This window comes from Echeneis naucrates, chromosome 8 (assembly GCF_900963305.1).
Source record: "Echeneis naucrates chromosome 8, fEcheNa1.1, whole genome shotgun sequence".
Lineage (NCBI taxonomy): Eukaryota > Metazoa > Chordata > Actinopteri > Carangiformes > Echeneidae > Echeneis > Echeneis naucrates.
Window position 1 is genome coordinate 15,905,287 of NC_042518.1, and position 23,807 is coordinate 15,929,093.

General features: G+C 41.4%; 1 protein-coding gene across 2 annotated transcripts in view; it reads left to right on the top strand.

The window, feature by feature from the left end:
* Positions 1 to 23,807, top strand: part of ntn1b (netrin 1b) — a 41,536-nt gene that overhangs the window by 11,633 nt on the left and 6,096 nt on the right. For both annotated transcript variants that reach the window (XM_029509030.1, XM_029509031.1), the window contains 4 exons: positions 12,059 to 12,247; positions 18,048 to 18,197; positions 20,534 to 20,587; positions 22,817 to 22,891. In XM_029509030.1, coding sequence (XP_029364890.1) covers positions 12,059 to 12,247; positions 18,048 to 18,197; positions 20,534 to 20,587; positions 22,817 to 22,891 — 468 coding nt within the window. The remainder of the gene's footprint in view (positions 1 to 12,058; positions 12,248 to 18,047; positions 18,198 to 20,533; positions 20,588 to 22,816; positions 22,892 to 23,807) is intronic.

The following is a 23,807-nucleotide window of genomic DNA, read 5'->3' on the forward strand; positions in this document are numbered from 1 at the left end:
AAATATTTGGTTTTCATTAGGAGCAACTGAACAGAGCTCAATGAGGCTCAAGAATGAGACTGAAGTGAATGGGGAACAATATCATTGGATTACAGGCTACAACATTTCCTGTGAGTGGAAAGACAATGCAATGCCAATACAGGACTAATGGCTTCTCCCACAAACGGGAAAAAATACTTTTTAGCCGTAATGTTAATGCGTTAAATGGCTATTGTCAAAAGAATGCCATCTTTAAATTGAGTCCAAAGCAGGATTTGATGACAATCTTTGGGTTTATAACAGGCCTGGGAGAGGTAGGAAAAATTGATGTAGAGCTCAAGAATTCATCCCCTAATAATAGTCCCTAAAAATCTAACCAATGTCATAACTCTGACATCATCAAGATTGCTTGTATAGTGACCTACATGGGAAATAACTAAATTTATGAGTAAGAGAAATTAATTTGGTGCAACAATCCAGAGAGTTGAGTAACAAGGCTTAATTGGGGTAAAGGTTCCTCATATATCTTCATCAGCGTGAGAGATTTTATTTAATTAATACTGTGGTCTTGGTTCACTGTGTGTCTGTTGAGATTGTTGATGGTTTGCAAGTTACAGGAAGAGCCAAGCCTTTTCCTCTTTAACCCAATACCATGTTCTGGAAGCCACCTAGCAACCAGAACAATCTTTAGGACACATTAGTAAAAAAAAAAAAAAAAAAGACTCCCCTCAGTGTTTCCATTAAAAAAATTAATTCTTTTCCCTCCCATCCGGAGAAAATGTGACCATAGCGTTCAGCCTGTTTTCCTGAGGTGGTGTTCTTTAGATTTCTGTACAGCATTGTAATGTAAAGACTCAGAACATCTGCATGAGCTGAATAACAATGGGAGCTTTTACATGTAGTTAACATTAATCTTTGATTTCACCTATAGGGTTAAATGTTCTGATACATTTTTAAAACACATGGGAGATATATTTTTGACAGGGGGATGAAGCTGGTTATAAATAGACCCCTTGAGAAAAGTGTAAAAAGCACAATAAACATGCCACATGAACGACGGATACCTCAGCTTTATGATTAACAGTCTAGTGGCATCTCGCCTCCATCTCCCTTATTCCCTCCACACGGGAGAAGAGTGGAGGAGCCGCGTGCCAGAGTGTTAAAATAACCTCTCCATTCTGTGGGGAAGATTTGGACCTCAGCCCAACACAGGCCAGTATAGTCCCACAGCAACCTGGTCCTGTTTAGATGTTTAGCACAGGTTTAGTCTGGAGAAAGTCCCTTCAGGGCAGAAGCACAAATTAGGCTGCATTTACGTAACATCAGGTTTACTGTAAATACAAGTTGCCAACTGGGAAAACTATTCAGGTCAGCCTCAAGTTGGTGATTACAGTGAGAATAAGTAGGTGATTTTCAGATGTTTCCTTATTGCATCAACATTCAAACCAAAATCCCAATTATCCAAAATCTATTCATCAGACAAAAGGAATGAGAAATACACAGAAATTAAACAATTTAATTCAAAGGTTAGAATAGGTTCACAAACAATGCGGTGCTAAAGACACGTCTATTGCAATATCATAGCTGCCAGTGAGGGAGAGAAGGACAGCTCAGTGTTAGTCACCTGTCAAAGATCCAACGCTTATCTTCATTGTGCCCACCAAACCACCAAAGAACGCTGCTGTCCTCCACACTTGACAAGCTAAAGGCTTTGTCAATGGGACATGGTCACATCCATGTAAATGACAATGATAAATAAAATGTAGCTTCCAGAGATTATACATTGACGCCACCACAGGGGGGCAGTGAAATAGCTGAATTTGTTGAAACTATGTAGCTATATAGCTATAACTATATTGCTAAGCCTAACAGATTTACTTTACTTTAAAAGTACGTGGCAAACAGCTGAAGCAGTTTAAGTAACACATAAACTGCTGAAAAAGTTAGCTAGGTTAATGCAAAGGACGAACGGTTAAAACCAGATAAAAGTCACTGATAAATGGTTGGAACTTGATAGTTAAAGTAAACACTTATTTAAAGTCTGATATTGTGTTAACTCCATCAGACAAAACTCTATCAACTGTGTTCATCTGATGGGGCCGTGGGGGAACATCAGCAAAATAAAGGTTTGGGAACGACCTCTTTAAAACATGTTTGTATCAGTTCAGTGCACCTATCTGAACAGGCTACAGTAAAAACTTCCTTTAGCAACAGAGGGAACAGAATTTGCTTATCGAGCTTAATGACTGTGGGCCTTTTCATCACCTCTCCAATAAACTTGAGGAAATAAAGCTGAGGAAGGAAAGGAGGAGCAGGCCTGTCAGCCTTTTTCCACACCTACGGAGCCCCCCAGTTCAAAATGAAAACATACAAGCCATGAAACACAAATACACATGTACGTCAGAAATTAATATGCTTCTATGCGATTATTACTCAACAGAGTATTTTTGCAGTAGTCACAGCCGACATTCATGCATCACACAGACACAGAGAGAGAGAGAGAGAGAGAGTGAGAGAGAGAAAAGAAGTATTCCCCAGTTAATGCTCAAAGCTCCAGCCAACCAGTGACAGCAGGATGTTCCTCCACCGGTCCATTAGCTTTATGCTTTAATTTCTCATTTTCAGTCCACTCTTGTTTCCTCTAGTGGTCACTCAGGAAGAAAACTTCACATTTCATTAAACGACTCGATCCAAGTTCTGGCTAAATGTTGCATTTTAAACACATGACCTCTGATGTGGGGAGGATCAGGTGCAAGAGAGGCCCTGAGAACAGCCCTGGACATCTGAGGAAACGCTAAATAAAGAAGATAACAGCCAGCACTAAAATACACGCTCTAATGTCCTTCTCTTTGTGTCATTCTTTGTCCCCTTTCGCTACTATTTCTACCCATTCTCTCATGGTGCTGGCCGTTTTTTCATGGCTGCTTTCATCAACAAGTTTAAGGTGTAGAAAGACAAGACAAATGGGCGATAGAAAACGGGTGACACGCAACAAAGATCCCAAGCGAGACTGCTGCACTTACATGGCATATGTTCCAGCAAACTGAACGAGCAGTACGCCCACTCCCACCTCCCCTGGATAGTGTCCAACCCTGCAACAAGAGGATAAATGGGCTGAGATATGCTGGCCATTATGCATTATTATTCATAAGAGAGGGTGTGTAATCGTTGGCACCACGTTGCAGCGGCTGTTTAGAAAGGGAAGTGAATAACTTTGGTCATTATTGATTACACAATTACAAAATGTTGCTGCTAGAAAAATGTTAAGCCTTTTTTCTTGTGTGAAAGGGCTTATGGCTGAGATCAAACCAGGCTCACATGCATGGAATCCATCATAGTTCCTGCACATACAGCATGTGTACGCACGCACGCACACACACACACACACACACACAAGCAATACATTATCTTTTTCAGCGCACATTCATAGCACAGTATTAAGTATTTATCCCATATACTCTATGTAGATGTTATTAGAGGCTATTAGAAAGAGCTACTGTCACCACTAGCAGGTCGCTGCTATGACCCACACAAATTATTCCCAGCTAATCTTAAATTGCATTGGTTAATGGTGCATTGTGTGAGCTGATGTCACATTGCATTACTTAATGAAATACACTGCACTGAGCCTGGAGTGGTACCAGAGCCAGGCTGACTTGGGTGGCTATTTATGTTGAGGCGGTGCATTCCCTGTTCGCCAGGCAACCAAACGGTTTATGAGCAGTTACTCACACAAAAGTACAGGGCGGGCTGATTGCTCAGCTAATTGATCTCCACCAGAGATCACAGAGCTGCGGTCGTAAAGAAAGGGAACGCCTCCCATGACATCACCATGTACTGCATGGTGAGACAAGGCATGCAAGTCAGGCGGGGTGGCTTATTCCCACAGTTGGAGAAGCCAACTGCAGAGACAGGAGAGACCGCAGTTCAGGTGGAAACCACACATACGCAGAGACATACACACACACAGTACATGAAACGATTAATCAAGAGAGCAAGCAAATGGATCTTATTAAAAAGAGTATTCTGCTATTAGACCAGAGGATCTGGCGGCGACCACCTTGTTAAATCTTAGTCAATGAAATAACAGAAATATGAGCAGAGTGGGGGCAGCACGGGGGCATAGTGGTTTGCCCTGCTGCCGCACAACAAGACGGTTGTGGGTTAGGTTCCAGGGCATGGGGCCTTCCTATGTTCTCCCCGTGCCTGCGTGTGCTTCCTCCGGGTACTTCAGTTTCCTCCCACCGCCCAACAACATGCATGTTTGGTGACACTAATTGGTGACTCATCCGTAGGTCTGAGTGTGAGTGTGAGTGGTTGTTGGTCTCTGTCTGTCTCTGTGTGTTGGCCCTGTGATGGACTGGTGACCTGTCCAGGGTGACCCCGCCCCTCACCCACAGTGAGCTGGGATTGGCTCCAGCACCCCCCACAGCCCGGAAATGGATAAGAGCTAGAAGATGTATTGAAACATTTAAAAGGACTTCGCCAACCAAAATTGCAATTTTTCTTAACACACATAGGCATTCTTTGGAGGTCACAGGTCAACTGTTGCTGCTCTCTTTTGAGGTGATTTAAGGATAGAGGGACGATGCAACCAAGTATAAGAGCTTGGTTAGTACAAGTACAAGAACACATTTATAGTTTAAGAGGTCTTAACAGTTCAAGGACAGTGGAATAACACTCCTTAATCACGTAATTCAACTTCTTTGAATTAGTGGATTAATTACCACACTCTCAAATTACTTAAAGCAATTATCCAAATAAGGGTTTGAAGACAGAGGTATTGCTGCTCTTATCTGCCATACTTCGGAAAACTATTATTTCATATAATACTATTTACATTTATAGTACTATTTAAATGTTACAATAAGAGTTTTTTTTTTTTTACCTCTTGTGTTGCTGGACTGGAGTATTTGACAATGATAAGATAATGAGTTCATTCCTAAATGAAGGCTAAAATTGGAAAAACATGGTGCCCAGTAGGTTTTCACACAGACATGGAAATGTGCTTGAGCCTGGTGGAAGTGGAACAGAGAGAGAGCCTTTCATTATGAGGACAACTCAATTCATCAGCTCAGCTTATACCTTTTTATCTCTTATCTGGTCTCAGGGCACAAAGTGCACTCCTGTGTGGTTTGGCAGGTACTCAGAGGTGAAAGGTGAGCTGAGCGATGGGTCATTATGTCTGCATGTGTGCTGTTCTGGCAGCAGAGCAGACACAACTCCCCACAGGGAGCAGAGGTGCCGCTGCCAAATTGGCCATGATGGCATCATTAGACTGATAGCATCTGTCCCAATACAACCAGGCAGATGCAGCTCAGCTGCTGTATTAGCCCTTGATATTAGCGCTGACTGGTCTTTGTCAACTTCGTTTTGCTGTTCAGACTGTAAAACTGAATGTGATGTCACCTGTAGGACGTAGACAGTGGTCATGCTTGATTGGTGATCACATGCCAGATTTACGATGGTAATAAGCCACAATGACAAATGCATTGGTTGATCCTGGCCTCACACGAACCACAGCACACTAATCTGCTCTCCTAATAACTAGCCAGACATGTCAACAATAGTTAGATGTTTTATGTTTGGTGATTTAGTGCGACATCACAACTAACTCAGTGCTGACAGTAAACTTCAAAGGAGCAAAATCAACTACCTGGGCAAACAGTGAGTCAAGCGCACACATGCGTGTGTGCATACTTCTTGAAATTAAATCAATAGTAATTTTTGTGAATATAAAAAAGCTTTATAATATATGTTCTTAATTGTTCAAATGAGTAATTACTAGTTTGATAACTATTATGTAATGAATGAATTGTTGACTTTCAGCACAAAAGTTGTGTTCACTTGTTCACTTCCACACAATCTAAGGTTTATTTTGAAGGCACGGTCTCGTGGACATTAAAAAAAGTGCATGTTGCACAGCACCTGTAGATCAGCTTTGGCCGGCACTTCTTGTTCGCTTGCTTGCAACATCAGGGTGAAACTTAAGATGCATCAATAACACCTGACTTGTTTTCCACTTTAGGGGTAATGCAGTGAAATCCATGTGGCTTCTGTTTATGTCCTCGGTCAAATCTTTGAACTCGTGGCTAGTTTTTCATCAAGCATGAACAGTCACAGGTCATAACCATACAAAGTGTGTCTGAGCATTTCCAAGTAAACACTGTCACTGCTGATTCTCATGATTCTCTTCAGACAGAAAAAAAGGTCTGCTATTTGATGTTGTAGTATAGAACTTTGGTGTTTCATCCTGTTCTTGAGGAACAACTGAAGAAAATTGATAGAATTAGTTCATATAAATGTCTCTGTCATCAAAGCTCTCACTGATCAGCACAGACACAGGTGCAACAAAGACCATTCCGCTTTTTCAAACATCTTCCTGCCTCTAATGTGCGTCTCATTAAAGCCACATGCCATTAGCTATACTGACTCCTTATGTTGAACTCAGTTGTCTCAGCCATGCCATTTACTCTCTGACTTGATCAAAGAAGAAAATCTTTAAATCATTCTTGTATTGGCACACTGTTTTGGTGCTTTATTTGTTGATGAGACACCAAGGTTACTGGGTTGCTATTGATGAAAGCGTCCTTAGAGGTCATTGCGCAAAACCTGTTCCGTTTTGTGCAAGATAAAAATCTCCCTGTAACAGTGCCAACTGTTTTGTTTTTTTTTTTTTTTTCACTGTTTACATTTTTTGCCTCAAGCGAAATCATCAAAAGCAGTCCAGAAAAATTGTAAAAGGATTCATCATCTGGAGAGCCTTTTGTTGCTGGCCTTGCCCTCATCAAAATCACAGCTGCTGCAGTGATGTGTGATTGAAATTTTTAGTATGGGAAACGTGCGGCTGGTGGAGGTGGGCCTGGGAGCAGCCGAGGGTGACGGATCATTGCTTGCTTTTTATGTTTGTGCATTACCGAGTCAAATGTGCTTCATCAGAGAAAGTCCACGAATGCTGTGTGGCAGAAACAAGTGTTTGTTAGAGCATTGGATCCAATAAAGATTAGTCTCAGTGCACTCCTTCAGAGCCGTGGCAGCTGATACCGCTCCTCTATAAAACCCTATTTATGACACTGATTTATGGAACCTTCACAGCACAAATCATTTACGGTTTACTTCTAGCCTTCCACTATTATAATGATATATTTGTGCCATATATTTTGATGGAAAATTATGTGATCAGTGACTCTAAGTTATGTCTTTATAATCATTTCACAGTAACTACTTCCAGATACTAAAGCATAATCACATAGTCACTGCCCTATTAGCAAAGGAATAAAGCAAAAGATGTAGCCATAACAAAGCTCCATCACAATTCAGCTTTGGTAACGCTTCAGATCACAAGCAACAGATAATAACCAACTGCGTTAGATATTTCACTTAAATTGATTATAGTAGCATTTATTTGAAAATTATATATTTAATTGATATACTCATCAAAAATCACACAACATACAGCATTGTATGTTGATAGTATTTCTGTGCATCGTTTTAAAAAGAGAAAAGAAGGGCAGTTATTACCAGCTGAGGTCATTGCCATTGTTTGAAGTAACAGTGCATTGTCATTGAAAATGGAGAAGATAGCTCCTTCATTGTTGTGGAAGCCTGGGCTCCACAGGCTGTAGCTGAAATCTAAATTTCTGTGTTTTTAAACACAGCAGAAAGCATATAGGCACTTCATGTATATAATGAACTCTTACACTTCTAAAGCATCGCCCACGTATGCACCACAGATGTTATGCAAGCATTGTATAATCTCTATATGCTTTACAATGAGACCTTGGAATCAAGTATACAACTTGAACATTGTGTGTGCGAGAGCTGAGTGAGAGAGAGGCAGCGAGCACGCCGTAAAACCAAGCCAACTCACAACAAGCGCAGTTCGCGTGTGTGTCTCTAAAATATCCAACCACTAAACCAACTGTTGTCATTAAAATATGGCTCTGTGATGTGTTGAGTGCTGTCATGTCCTCAGATCCCAGGCTGCGACGAGACAAGAACCTTGTTTGATTTGGTGCAAGTCATCAACTCATGCCATGAGTGACTGTACAGGATTACACACAGTGAGAGAGTAATTGGTCTTGGATAAACAACAATAGCGCTGGAATTCCATCTTTCTCCATGTCCGGAGAAGCAACACATTCTTCTCAGTGCAGATCACGCACACAACATGTCTCTGGTCTCATCCACTCGCACACACACTCTGTTTGTATGGTTAAAGATCAGACACCTGTTGACAGGGCTGGTAAATTCCTTCTGCTGCGGCAAAAAGTCTCTCAAAACATCTATAACCAAATTTCATTACAGATCTTCATGTACAGATGTTTGATTGTCTCTGAAGTATGTTCTCCTCTGCAGACAGAATGAAAAACCGCCTCCACTGGGCTGTGGGCTGCATAATTTCCATGCAATATGCACACCCATCATGAGCGCTTCCTTCGCTAAGCCTGATAGATGGCACTTGAGCATAAATAGATTGGAATAGCATCGCTCAAAGTAGGTCCTTGAAGCCAAATGAAAGCAGACTCATAAAAGACATCTTGCTACACTGAATGTCCAGAGCAAAACAGTAAGCAGTTAGCAGCTGGTTTGCATCAACCATTTCTTTATATACATATATTCCCAGTATTCAAACAGTGTTACAATTACTGTGGCAGTGTATTGATTTTTGTTTTGTCATACTGAAGTTGGCTTCGTGTGCTCACTTCCCCCTGTTGTTTATTCTAAATAAGCTATTGCTGGAAAAAAATACAAAAGTGAAAGCACATTTTTCTTGCTGTCCACATTTATTTATCTTCTTCACACCGAGTGGACGAAACACACAGAGCAATCAGAAAGGGTGTCCAAAGGACTTTTACATTGGAAAGTGATCAGTTGGCAATAAAGCGAAACACGGGGTCATTTATTAATATGAAAATGTAGCACATTATTTGTTGCACTATATTAATACCATTCAAGGTTTTTATCATTATTAATACTATTGTTGTTGCTGTTATTAGGGCCAAGGGACAGTCAGGCATGTGGGAAGTTATGAGCTGAAAAAAGGAGAAGGTGTGAGGAGAGGCTGCAGCTCAAAAAGTTTGAAAACAGATGAGAAGGCAACATTGGATAAAATGAATATCCACATAGAATCAGCTGTAACAACTGATCACTACGGTTGCAAATGAGGGTGCAAATATGAGTTAGAAAGTGAGCTAAAAAAATAGATAAATGCTTGACATTTAAGTAATGGTTAAATGGCAGAAATGCTGTAGTTACATGTAGTTAGCTATGCTGTCATGGCTGAGGTAGCTAAAATAACAGCTCAGTGGTTGAAATGCTTGAGTTATCTAAAAAAAGGTTTAATAGTTGAATTATATAGTTGTAAATGAAAAAGGCCAGAACTGTTAGCCTGTAAATTGTTCAAAATGAATTCAAACAGGCAAATCATGACTGATTGTGTCAATGAAGGCATTCTTGAGTTTATCTGACAGGGCTGCTGTGTTAAGTGTGAAAAAACCGGGAACCACACGTGCTTTGTTTTGTTTTTTGATCGTTTTTTTCCAGAGATTGTAATAGCTGTGGCCTGGCATGCGCACATTCAGTTATTTGATAGACGTGTGGCAGAGACTGTTGCTCTTAACGTGGCTTATCAGTGCTCCGGCTATTGTCGCTGCCGGACAACTGTGTGAGCAGAGCAAGGACGTGTGGATGAGACAGCGCAGCGTTCATTAGAAGGGCCTGGGGACAGCTGTGCAGATTGTGCTTATTGGTCTCATGACGCCCTCACACGCACACAAGGGAATTTTTACCTTTCAAAGGGACAAACGTCGGAGAGACAAATGAAGAGAGGAATTCATGCTAAACAGTCTCCAACATCATCCACTTATCTTTTGTGGGCCTCTGCTTTGGTTTTTGTTTTTCTTTGTCTGTGGCTGATTTTGTTTTGGGCGCTCACAAGCGGTATAGTATCGTATAGTACCGGTGTTGAATTTTTTCATCACCAAAAACTAAGAGCATTCCTTTTCCTATTCAAGAAAAAAGCCCCGCTGTGTTTTCCCTCACACTTCCCTTAAGTGGAGATAACATCTGGGATAAGAAAGCAGGAGAGTAAGAGGGAAAGGGAGGAGGGAGTGTGTGTGTGAGTGATTGAGAGAGAGAGAGGGATCTTCAAAGCTTGGTGTACTGTGCGGGTGTGCGTGTGCTTGTGTGTGTGTTGAATCAGCCCTGGGAGGGAAGTGCATGAGATAAGCCTATGACAGCTGCCAAACACCTACCTCTGTGTGTGTGTGTGTGTGTGTGTGTGCGTCTGGGCCCCCCATTCAGAAAGAGTGTTTCTGAATCCCAACCACCTGCCAGCTCTGGCCCCCCATGGCAGGTGTGAGTTAGTTTTTATGTGACTCAGACCACTGATGAACTTGAAGCATATGTGTCAGTCTTATCACCTGCATCTCCCTGTAAAAACAGAGACAAGTCAAACATGAGGAACAGTGAGGCTGGCTCATCTCAATGGTATGTGCTTGATTCAGCCGAATAAAAGACAAAAATGACTGGAAAGACAAAACCTCTATGACATGACGATGGTGGCACTTCGAGAAAATAAATCCCCAATATGTTCAATATTAACCGAATAAGCAATTATGAAATAAATAAGCAAATCAAAAGTGACAATTGAGGGATTAGGTTATTGTTATGGCATTATTTACATTTTTATTATAGCTTTACAGGACATTTGTTTCAAAATGTCTGCTTGTATGCCTTTTAACAGCATCAGCTAAAGCTAATGCCGGATGCTCTTGAACTGCAAAAAACTGAAAAACAAGTGTGAGAAGCAGAAAGATTGTTGCTCAAGACATCAGGAATTAGCTAAGACCACCCAGCCTGCCTCTTTTACCAAATACTATGAGATAAAAAAAAAAAAAAAAACTTCAACAGTTCCTAATATTTGTCCCTATTTTGTCATTACGAGACAAAAATCTGTATGGGATGTGCTGATAAGATAAGAGAGAGGCTGCTGAACTGAACACGCTGCCTGGAGGAGTGTGTCTGGTCTTGTCAGCTGGGCTGATACTAAATCCACACCCAGTAATTGTGTTAAGGCGCAACTATAAAAAATACATAAATAAATGAATCGTGACCTTGGCAGAGCTTCAAACATTTAAATTAGATACCATTTCAATTCGACATATGGAATTTGAAACTTAGCTATTTATGAGGGAGCTCATGTTGTTAGATATGTTTTCTTCTACCCAACTGGCTACATTTTGGCTATGTGAAGTGTCACTGAGAAAAATTATACTATCATTGAAAAAGAATTTAAAAACTTTTACAAACTTTAAATGCAGGCTTAGCAACTACTAGCGTTTTGCATTACTTGACAAATTTGTGGTAATTTATGACTCGTTTCATGTTGAAAACTTTGATGTGAGAAAACTTGGTAACTGAATCAGTGCATGAGGAATATAAACTTCAGGGACAATATTAATGATTGAAAATAGCAACGATAATAAATCACTGACTACAACAGCCACTCAGATGTGTGGAAGAGCGGAAATGCATTCTCCTGCCTGACGTCATCCGGGTTCAGAGGTTATATTCACAAGCAGGTGGCCAAATGAAAGACAGCCTGACCCCGACAGCTCCTTTATACTCAAGCCAGACCAAAGCAAGCCAATATTGTCGCACCATTTGTTTCAATAACCGGTTGTCGTCACATCAAAGTCATAGCAGAAGACTGAGACTTCATTATGTCTCTCAAGTAAATGCATTTTCTCAGCTGACTGCTGTTTGGTCCTAACCACAAGTACAAATGAAATGGTCTGCACCCAGTTCATCAGAGCCAGATAAATTAGCAAAATATCCATTTTCAGGCAAAAGAGCCGAACTTGAGCATTCGGCTTCACTAGTCTTTGGAGTTTCTCAGATGATAGTGGACTGCGTGACCATGCAACTGGAGTGATAAAGACAAAGATCAGTGGAGTTGCTTGGTTTTCACACAACAACAGCACTGCCTGGGGATAGCTAAATCCGTGTGCTGAATGTATCATTTACTTCAGACGTGTTTTGAATTTTTTGCGCCTCTCTGTTCATCTCTGCCCAGCCTGCCACTGTAACCTGCACGCCCGCCGCTGCCGGTTCAACATGGAGCTGTACAAGCTGTCAGGCCGGAGGAGTGGCGGCGTCTGCCTCAACTGCCGCCACAACACAGCGGGACGCCACTGTCACTACTGCAAGGAGGGTTACTACAGGGACATGACCAAGTCTATATCTCATCGGAGAGCTTGTAAAGGTGCGAAGATAAAGCAATGTTTTCATGTGATTACAGTATTTGTTTTGGTGATTAAGTTGAACTTAAATCAGAATTTTAAATCAGAAAGCGTATACACTGCAATGATAATGTAGCTGTCGAGTGTATTTATATGACTTCTTAAACTTAAGAACAAACCTTTTTGACATATCTAAGCTGATTTTATTCATATAATGCGTTTGATTATATGTGTGTCATATACAAATGTGCATGAATTACAAAAATTGACAACTGAGTGTACAGATACACACAGAAAACATACAAACAACCGAGACCAAGCCATTGCACTTTGAACACATGTACAAATTGTGAGCCTACCAACTTTCAGGCTGTACAACTGATCTCTGCATCTCTGATTCCTCTTGTTTCGACAAGCACATATGTCACTGGTTATGTGTCGTCAGTGCCTCTGCAACATTCAGCCTCTGGGGGGTGTTCAGTTTGTATTCCACTTGCTGTCCAGCTTAACTTGCTGACGTTAGCACTGATTCCCACCGTTACCTCATTCATATTACCTGTTGAGCCATGACAACTGCAGTACTGCACACTTAGCGATTTGTGGTGGTGCTACACTGTACCAAGTGAGCATTAACTCTGGGGGTCCAGATGTGATGGCACAAAAAACCAGACAGTTAAAACCCACAGCAATGAGCAGAGCGCCAACCTCAGCACTATGTGTCAATCTCGCTTCAACACAAACTTAACAAAGATAAGATAATAAACAAAAGCTCAGTGTACAAACCAGACCAGGTTAAAGCTAAAAACTTCTATGCTGTAGTTTTGTTTTAATCCATGAAGACAATGTACCAATAAGCCTAAAGGTTAAATCAGGAAGTAAAATCAGCAATAAAGTTACATGAAGTAATCACATTTCTTCATAATTCTTCATTGCAGTGGTGGCCAGATAATAACGCAGGTCAAGACAAAAACTGACAGTGTGCTAAATGGTTTTTTACCAAAAAGATAAAAATAAACTTTGAAGTGATTGCTTGGGTTATTTTTGTTAATGTGCGGTTGTGTGAGGCACCTCCATCGTCATTTGACACCCTCTCAGTGTGGCAACGTACACAAAAGTGCAGCCACAACTGAGCGACATGTTGCTGTAGATGGGAACATCTGCAAAAACATGTTTGAGCGTCCTTCCTAAAAAAAAAGTGCACTTTGTTGCTTCTTAAAACTGAGGGCCCGATCCAAATTCACGAGTGGTGATACATGAATTATGTGTAACTACCTCACACAACACACCATCGAAATATTAATTTAACTGTTAACAAAAATAATTTAAAGATTCAACTTTTTTTGTTTTTGTTTCTGTTTTTTTTTTTCAAATGGGAGGTTAGACAGGATTTATATATGTTAAAGGCTTTTTTGTGTTTTTTCTTTTTAAAGAGGAACTCACCCAGCTGTCTTGGTGTCAGTGAACTGACCCGTGTAGCTCCCAAACTATTTGAGGTCCTCTGTGGATCTCTGACAAGACAAACATAACAAACAGAACAGAGGTGTGAGATGATTCACTGAACACGACAATGAAAACAACTCACTAATCGTCCCTCACAACACACACAGGTGTGAGCACATATGTCAGGTTTTGAGACCAAGCTGCCAAGGATTAATGTGCGAGGAAACAAAAGCTGAGTTCCTCCTGTCTCCGAGCTCCTCAGGGACTGAAGACTGTCACTGAGACCTTGAGCAAACATTGTACTGTCACTCAATAACTTTGTGTAAATCCTCGCTGGCGAAGTATCCCGTGGATGCACAAAATTTGTACATCTATACCTGTATCAAGTGTTCAAGTGAGAGAAAATAAGATATGATCTTATGATCCCAAAATTCTTGTTTGAGACAGATTGTACTACAAAGAGAGCACACAACGATCCATGTCCATAGCTGTTGCAATGAATTGCACTGCATGTTGTTGAATTATTACAGAGACAGTTTTTATTTATTCACATTCATAATCTGGTTACTTGAGAAAACATCAATCAACAAACAATACTACTGCATGCCATCCCACATTCACATATCTTACCAAAGACAAAAGTTAAATAAGTGACTTTGGGGTTGATGGACATTTTGTGGTTGTCAACCACATCCACTGCTGAGCTGCGATTGGCTGCTGACAGGGCCTATCCTCCCGTGCCCCCATCTTTGGCAAACCACTGTCTATTTAAACACGGAAACAGAAACTTGATATTTCCTACTGTGTGCCACAACTTCTAATTCCCCCTTTCTCACTCAACTTGGATGAAATAATAACTAACTCGTGAGCCACACGACCGATGAAAGTGTTTTCAGACAGTCAGAGATCCCTGTCAAACAGAGCGCTGGGATGGTTTTTTCTGCATGTGGCGGTGTTTTGCTGAACATAAGCTTGATAGATCATCCATCCATCTTCATCCGCTTATCCGGGGTCGGGTCGCGGCTTGATAGATCATTTGTGCTGAAAAATGACAAATGGTCCTTGGCAGCATCGTTTCACCTTGCCAGCCTAAACATTTTCATAAGCTATATTAAGGGAGTACCTCAGGTTCAGGGGGGTGGAGTTGGGAGCAGGTTAGTGTAACAGAGGTCCTCCCTTTTGCCTAATGATGTAGCAACATCCATAGATCTCTGCTAAGGCTTTCTGAACAGCTGGGTCAGTAACCTGAACACTTGAAGCCCCTCTCCCCATCCCTCTATACATCCAACTCACTGCTCTGGAGTCAAACCCAAACACCCTGATGGCTGCTTTAATCCTCAGGTGACAAAAGCAGGGCAATGTGACATCAGTTACAAGTCATTATATTTATTGTTCAAATCAGCCAACCGTCCCGCTCTGCTGTTGTTGGACAGGAAATACAGCGCTGTGCCAACACAGCCAGGATGAAGTCTGCTTTCATTCCCCATTCCTCCAACCCCTCTTCCCTCCCTAACACTTCACATCTCAACAAAATGTCCTCTCAACAATTCACTTAATAGTCTGAGGTTTAATGAAAAAAATGGCTTCTCCGTGCTATACCCCACCGCCTACATCTCCAGCGGCAGTGTGGAATGCCTCAGGCTTTATTTCCCAGATTAACAACTTCACCCCTCATCAAGCACAGTGTAAACATGCCTCTTGGAGAACTGCAGTGGCGTTGCCCCCCCGCCCCACACACTCCTTACAGTTTGTTTTTTTTTTTTGCCGGTCTCGTCGTATGTTTGGCAGTTTTAAGCCTTTAACTAGGCACAGTGAGTCCACAGAGATGAAGTTGGTACATGGTTCCATTGTATTGCACTCCCTCGAACCCCTCAAAAAACATTGAGCTCTACAGCCCCCCCGCTCCCAGTTGAAATTAATAAATGGCTCCAGTTTATAGTGATGGGCGGGGTGGGGGTAGTTGTTGAGATAGCAACAGCACAAACCTGCATGTTGTCTAAAAAGTAGCAATCTAATATTTTATTCAGTGTGTCGCATTAATGCGGAGCCAACCTATTCATAAAGAATAGGCATTCTTTAAGCATTGGCATTTCGGGGGGGGGAATAGGCTTTTTCACTGCATGGCTACGTACAGCCTGCAGATGCTTAGCTTTTTGTCAAATTATTGCTAGCTGTCAGATGAGCATGAAAACATGGAAGCAGCTAATCTGGCTGCGTTAAAAGTAATAAAGTCGACCCACCAGCAGTAATTAACATGTTATACATTTTATTTTTTATTAAAAAAAAACAAAAAAACAAGACAAGGTGACTATTACATTTTTGTGCCAGTAATTATGATGTGATTAATTAATTTTAATGGCTGTGGACACAACACTGAAATAGGAAGAAAACCTATAGTAGTTGATGCATCATTGTTTTCACTTCAAAACCATTTCCTGTTACTGTTCCAGATCGCTGGAACTAACAACTAATTGTGCTCTCCGAGCTAACAGACTGGTTTTCTTTCTTGAGATAATAAGAATTTCCATGTATGTGATTCATGCAATTTTAGGCACAAAAGCAACTTTACAAATTGATTTTGCATCATTCCCATTTTTTCGCCACCAGTGGAGCCAGTTGGTAAATCAAGCTCCTGATGAAGTCAGACAAGGAAAAGAGTGAAGACATGTTTTCCACCAGCAAAAGCTTCAGTGCTAATGGAATATCTTACAGTTGTGAATTGGGATTTGCCATTGCTGTTAATCTATGGTACACCTAAGATACAGTGCAACCAGTCAGTAGTTCCTCCTTCAAAAGACTCCATTTGGCCCCTCCACAAGTGAATAGCTTGGATCCTGGCAACACAGAAAGAAAAAAATCCAGTTGCCTCACAAGGTTACCTCATAAGCACTCAGGCATTTTGAATTGTTCCCTGCCATGTGTCTACATAGACACCCCATTAATGATGTCCTTTAAAAACAGTTCTGGTAGAGCCTTTGATTAAAATACTGCTGTGCATATCTCCATCCACGGCTAACATTTAATTACTGATGCAATTAAATGTCACAGAAATCCCAATTTTTAATTATGTCAACAGATTTGAGAAAGGTAGCAAACGTGTCTTCTAAATCTCAGCAAGGAATCAAATCAATAGATTTTACACAGCACCAAACAATTGCTTCAATTTGGTAGAGAAGTTACCAATGCTGCATTTTGTACTGAACTGCACTGTTCTTAAATATCATATTTGAAAGATTAACAAAGTGATGTGTGCAGGGTAACCACACCCCAAGTTTGTGTAACTGATTTTATTTTGCTGTATTATCTAATCTCATTCATGGTTTCTATTAAATATCAGTTCTCCCTGGTTTTAATATAAACAATGTAGTGACCTTCAATCCTCAGAGGACATAAACTGCATCCTTAAAATGTTCATCATTTGACTTTGTTTCGACAAAAGAGACAAAGTACAGAAAAAAAAAACACCAAATAAGCTAAACCCCTTTTCTTATTCAATAAAGATCTTTTTATATCCGTGAAGTTCCATAAAATCCAACTATAAGTAACTCCAACCTCTACTCGACCACTTCAAGCAAATTTCAAATGATTGTGCTGGTACATATAACACATGTAGAGCTAATAGAGAGGCTGGGCCTCCACTTCAAACACTGGCTTTTTGGTAAATGTTTGGCAGGACGCGCACACACGCTGTACAAATTTCTCACATTTAACTTGAGATCCTCCTAACTAGCAACTAGCACAGACTTTGAAGTGTGTTCCACTCGTCCATTAATAGGAAACATTATTCAGGCTGTATTTGCAAGGAATTCTTTGCCAGAAAGCTTTAGATTGGACGCTCCATATGAAGAGTCTCATCACAATGCCACAGCGGACGCAAAGCCAGTGCTTATGTAGCTCACTCACACAAACTCATGCATAACACTTTTCCATACATTTTCTGATATACACGGTCGATCTAATACTCTGCAATAAGATTGAAACATTATAATTAATCAAGTTATTTATTCTTCTGCATGCTTTCCAGAGCAGACCTAATGAAGAGCCCTATGGTCATTATGGGTGGAGTGAAGCGATGTAATTTGATTGAGGTTTTATGCTGGTCCAAGGCCCAGTTTCCCATCTGTGATGGTCTGGAAGGAAAATGCAGCCTACACTAATTCAAATGATTTCTAAATGGCTCCTCGTGCTAGGAATGCTTTTTATTGTATGGAATATGTAAAGTTAGCGGGACAAACCAGAAACATACTGTAGTCATTTGAAAGCTGATATTTCAAATGCTGCAGCCACCCATGTTTTCATTTTTCATGTCACAAAGTTGTTTGCTTGGGTGCAATCTGTCATGGTGATTTTGTACTTCTTCATTTTTCTGGCCTGCCTTCATAGCATGTGACTGCCACCCAGTTGGAGCAGCAGGGAAGACGTGTAACCAGACAACTGGCCAATGCCCCTGTAAGGATGGAGTGACGGGAATCACCTGCAACCGCTGCGCCAAGGGCTACCAGCAGAGCCGCTCACCAATTGCTCCCTGCATTAGTAAGACGGACTTTTACCACCTTTGCACCTAATAAAGAGTGTAAAACAGCAACAGCAGGGCACATCTGGTACCTCTGTTTTAATGAAACATACACTCCTGGTGAGAGCTTTATTAGTTGCAAACAAATGATTTATATATACTTGGTAGATCAGGTGTAAACACTAATGGCCAGGCTTTCAAGTTGCTGGGTTGTGAAAAAAAAATTCAATATTTTGTCACCATGCCTCAAAATTCATGTAAATCCTTGTACTGACAACTTATTAACCCTTTAATGCCCTCACCAAGAAAAAAAAAAGCAATGCAGAAATTACTTCTTGCAGTTTTATTTTCTTGGGGGCAATAACAACAACAAAATGAAAAAAATAAAGTTTTCAAATTATAGACCTCTACCAAACAGTTGAGATGACACTAATGCATTACATTCAAAGATCAAAATGTGCTCTACCAAAAGGTTGTGCAGGACATTAAAGGTTTAATAAGTATAACCGCAGGCCTGACATATTAAAGCGGATGTAAAAAAAAATCACTAAACTTTCATATTCTCCCTCTTCTGACATGCCAATAGATCTGAGGTAACACATCATTTTACAAACAGGTCATTTTAAAGGAGCCATGAAGATAAATTACAAAAGCTCCACCAAGCGAGAGGCCTTTATGAAGTTACATTATTGTCTCCAGCCGCAGGGGCCAGCTGTATAATCGATACATACATTCAAAAAGTCTGCGGATATCACTTTCCACGTTAGGTTCCGGATGTATAAAAATCCAAGGACACACAATGAGTAGCATTTACACAGTCTTTCGAATCTGATTAGTTTCATGTTGGAGCTGGCAAAAAAAAAAAGGGTAATATGACAGTGTGACATTTTCTGGAACCTTTTTTTCTTTCGCTACCTTGGATACACCTTCAGTCTATTTTCTGTTTTCTTTCCTCCTCAACGGGAGTTTGTTCAATGTCACAACATTTTTTTTTTTTATCATATGTTTTTCAAGAGAGTGAAAGTAAAGCTCTCTGCACTAACAGGCGTGCTGTCACCAAGATTAATTTTTTTTTTTGTCGGACATGGTATTTATCACAAGTAAAAGTTGACATTTTATTCAATGAAGTTGGCACCAGCGCACCTCTCATAACTGTCTTCATATACTGTCTAAATATTTAGTTTGTGTTGCAGTTATCACCTTGACAGGCTTAAATAACAGTAAGGGAGTGCTTAGTGGCTAACATGCTACAAACATCCTCCAATCAGATGTTCCCTCAAAGGTCAACTGTGTCAAAATGGCGTGGTATTGGCCAGTGAGAGAAATTCAGAAACCAAAGGTCGGCAAAAGCAAAAACCTTGGGTTGACTGCGTTTGCAGCCATGAGAATATCAACTATTTGCAGCATATTCCAGGCTTTTAGCTAAAGTAGGGTCCAAACTTTGATACCCAGACCTTCCAAATCCTGATAATTACTTTGGGGCAGGACCTGAAAAGGATGTCATGTTGTTATATATAAATTCATGGCACACAGTCATCTCACATTATTTATACTGCAGTTTCATTATTTTAGATAATGTATTTGGCCATTTAAAACCCGAGCTTGGATAAGCAGACCATTACTGCTTGCCTAACATGGCCTTGTGAGCTTTCAACACCATTAACGGGCCGTCTCACAATAAATTTCCAGATTGAGTCCAGGAGAATGATGGCTGATATGTTTACTGGCTGTATCTGCTGCCTGCAGATTCTAGGCCCTCGGCAATAAACGCCAACGCCTCACAAAAACAGAGATGGGTCACTATTAGCTGCTTTAGCAAGGAGCATGAAGTAGCTGGCTGGCACGAACAGATAAGATAGCGCTGATGTCTGGGAGGTCGTGTACACACCAGCAATTGTCTCCTATGACGTTTCTGATAAAGTTGTGTGGAAATAGAACATGGTCTCTGTGGACTAAGAATCAGAGTGATCCTGCTGGAAAAGGAATCCACCAATTTAACTAAGAAGGTAACAAATGTGGTGTAAAAATTGGAAGAAGTGCTTTTAAGAGCAGAATGTAACTGGTTTCTCATATATTCGTTAGAAATAATGCCTTTTGGTTTAGTGCGATTTGTTATATCTACCTTCCTGCCAACACTGACATTTGGTTCTCTGAACCTGCAACGGACCACAATTAGTCGAGAACAGGACATTACAAGGAAACTTGTGTGACACATTCTCAGCACATCTGTGCGTCAAAATAGGTTGCCATTACAACAAAACATCCTGATAAAGCCACTCCAAGTGTTTTATATTCACTGTAATATGATTGTGATGACGATGATGACATGAAATGTGTTTATTCCTCTTTGTCACAGAGATCCCAGTCGCCTCTCCTACAGCTACTTACACCAGCTATGAGGAGCCATCAGGTGAGTAACGGAAGAATAAAGCAACACAAAACATCTCTTGGATTAAATATTTTTAGTTTTGATTTCTCTGATGTTATTTTTATCGGATCTTTGGATCACCATATGCAATTTAACTAATTTAACTCTTCTGTCCTGTAATTATAAAAGGCATTATATGCAATTATATATGTAGTTCAGGCACATGCATGTTTTTCCATCCATCCCTTGTATCGCTCGACAACTTAACAACACATCAGTGAGGTCTGAGTGCCTCTGATGTAAACTCCAGATATTTTTCCAGTGCTCCCTGTGGCCTTGTTGCCTGTATTCCCAGCCTGCCCTGCAGCCTCCCAAGGGTCTCAGCCCTAATCTGATTACATGCTTCATTTGCACCAGTTTGTATTTCAATCAAGGCTGGCTGCACCAGCAGTAAAGCTCTGCCTGACCCTGTGCTCTGACGAGGGTCTCTGTGTCAGAGTGCTGACATTGGAAGATGTGGTACAGCCATAACTGCTGTTAGATTATCACTTTCAGGCTCTGTCCTTAAAGGATTTTCCTAAATCTAACTAGGAGCAAACAGTCTGGAAACCTGTTGCCTTAGCTGTTAATTTATCAATTCACAGTATGTCACTTTGTTTTGCCATGATACTGGTTTCTGTGAATAGGCTGAGTCACCTCGGATCATCGATCAGTGCCTGACGATAGTGGCGCCAGTGACTTCACTGAGCTTTGTTGTGAGTCCCACTTTCTACTATAGTGGCTGCTGAGGCTGTGTGGAGTTTGGACTCCGGTCAGAAACTCCACACAGACACCACCCTCCAAATTAGGAGCAGTGTGGTCCCCAGGGACCCCACAGAATGAACGCAGCACTGCTGCAGGGACAAACAAAGGGGGCGTTTGTCCTCACAGCAGGAGATTGGACCTTAATAAGAGCTGTGGTTGTAATGGCCCACTGCAGAGATTGCGCTAAGGGGCTAATGGGTAACGTCAGCTATCAAAGGGAAGTATGATGAAGGCCCCCAGGGGCCAGCGGGAGATAAAGAGGACCCCTGCCCTCACTGCTTCATTTACATGGAAATCAGGCGTGCTCGATATGGACTCGTCAAATTCATTTACTTTGGGATTTCCTCCCTTTCTTATTTCTCCCGCCACCGCAAAAGGCAGCAGCCAGGCATTCCAGCAGAAATGCTTTCTCTACATACATGAATTCGATCCTCATCCCACATCCCAAACCACTTTTTTTTCTCTTTTTTTTTTTTTTTTGAGAGAGGGAGGAGAGGGGCGTTTTTTTCTTCCTCCATCATTACCCAGGCAACCTCATTCACACTGAGTATAATGGGGAAGAAAGGGGAAGACTGGACAGAGGGCTGGAAGAAATAATGAAGTTTGTCCATATTCAGGCAAGCTGAAAGGTCCCCCTCTCTCTCAACTGCCCCCTCCTTTCTCTTCAGACTGCCCAGCCCAGCTTTCCCACCCCCCTAGAAAAGAGCGCAAGGCTTATTGCTCTGGGAGAGGCAGAGTTTGGTGTGGGGGTTTGGGGGGGCAACACTCGAAGATGATCTGGTTCCAATTTGTGTCAGTCAGTGGAAAAGTGGAGGGAACAAATGATTTCAATTTTCAGCTTAGCCTCTGGTCCCACCACCAGCTCCATCATTACAGAAGGTATCTGGCACAGTGACAGCACGACACCAGTGGCCATCGATAAAGGCTGCTGGCATGCTAGCCCAGGTACACACTGGTGTAAAAGACATTAATCATAAGTCTGTGAGCACCCCTCTCGACAGGGGGTGGTGGGATTGGGGGCACCGGACTTTTAGCCTCAATCAGCATTAGAGTATTCCTTTTCTTACTTCCTGTGGCTGAGATGCTGCTAAAAGTCCTTGCTAATATTGGGTAGGTCACTAGCTGATCCCCCCCCCCAACTATCTTTTGTGCCTTAGTGACCTTGGTAGCCCTCAGGGATCACACAATGCCTGCCAGGACACTGATGAAGCAGGAGGGTGCAGTGGAAAAGTGGGAGTATAGTAGGAGTGTGTTAACACACTCAGGAGGATCTGTGTAAGCTTTAATCTGCTTCACAGTGGTACTTTGAAAGCATCTCCAAAACCCAGGGGGCACAAATGGAATAACACTAGGGTCTACACGTAAAGCCCATCCGGCTGAATCATACTTGTGTCATAAGAGGCACTTTATGCAGGGTAAAACTTGCTGTCTAACTCCAACTCTTTCTCTCCCCCCCTCCCTCCCCAGACTGTGAGTCGCACTGTAAAGCTTCCAAGGGAAAGATGAAGATCACCATGAAGAAGTACTGTAAAAAAGACTATGGTGAGTGAGTCCAACATTGAGGAATGTGTGCTGCCAGACGTCGGCCAGCAGTCAAGAGGTCAGATGTCTCAATTAATCAGATTCTGAGTCTGAATGATCCACACCCCGCTGCTGCACTGCATGTTTCAGCGATCGCTTACTTACTAAGCCTCAGGCCATGTCCACTAATACAGATTAATATGAAAACATATCTTTCCTCTCTGATGTGGGTTTCCATATCACCCTAAGCTGGCAGTCCCTACCTTTGAAATAGGGAAGGTTACTAAAACATTCTCCAGAGTGGATGAAATTGACACGTGGAGACTGAAAACAGCTTTTCAAGAAATGTGAGCCAGTATTCTGCCGCTTATAATTGATTCCTTTGTGCGGTGATGTAGCTGAAATGATCCCACAGAACAGGTGATTTTGATGACATATCTCTTCATTCTGTTGTTTAACAACTGGACCAACAATGAAACAGCAATTCAGTTAAGGTTCTCAATTCAAAGAAATCGCATTGGGGATGGGTCGGCAGGTATCATTTCAATATAAAGCACCTGGCACCAAACAAAGAATACAGCCATGTTTTTCAAAACGTTCCATAAATCGTTGGCCAATTTATATGGAAAGCAAATTTGTGGAAATTCATCTGGAAATGCAAATGCGAGTGAAACATGGTTGGACATGCAGACAGGGTCTTCATTTGATCGCAATTAGTGTTGACCAGATCGGTCTTTTTTGAATGGTTCAACATTTTGGAGCAAGACAGTTGGGTTACTTTAAAAGGGCAGTGTTGACTCAAATATTTCCTGAGGATGACGTTCAAAACTTCACGTTCATGCATGTTTCTTGATTGATTAACTGGGACAAAAAGTGGGAGATAAGTTATTTCGGAACATACTCCCCAGAATATCATAAACCAAAAAATGAAGAGAAC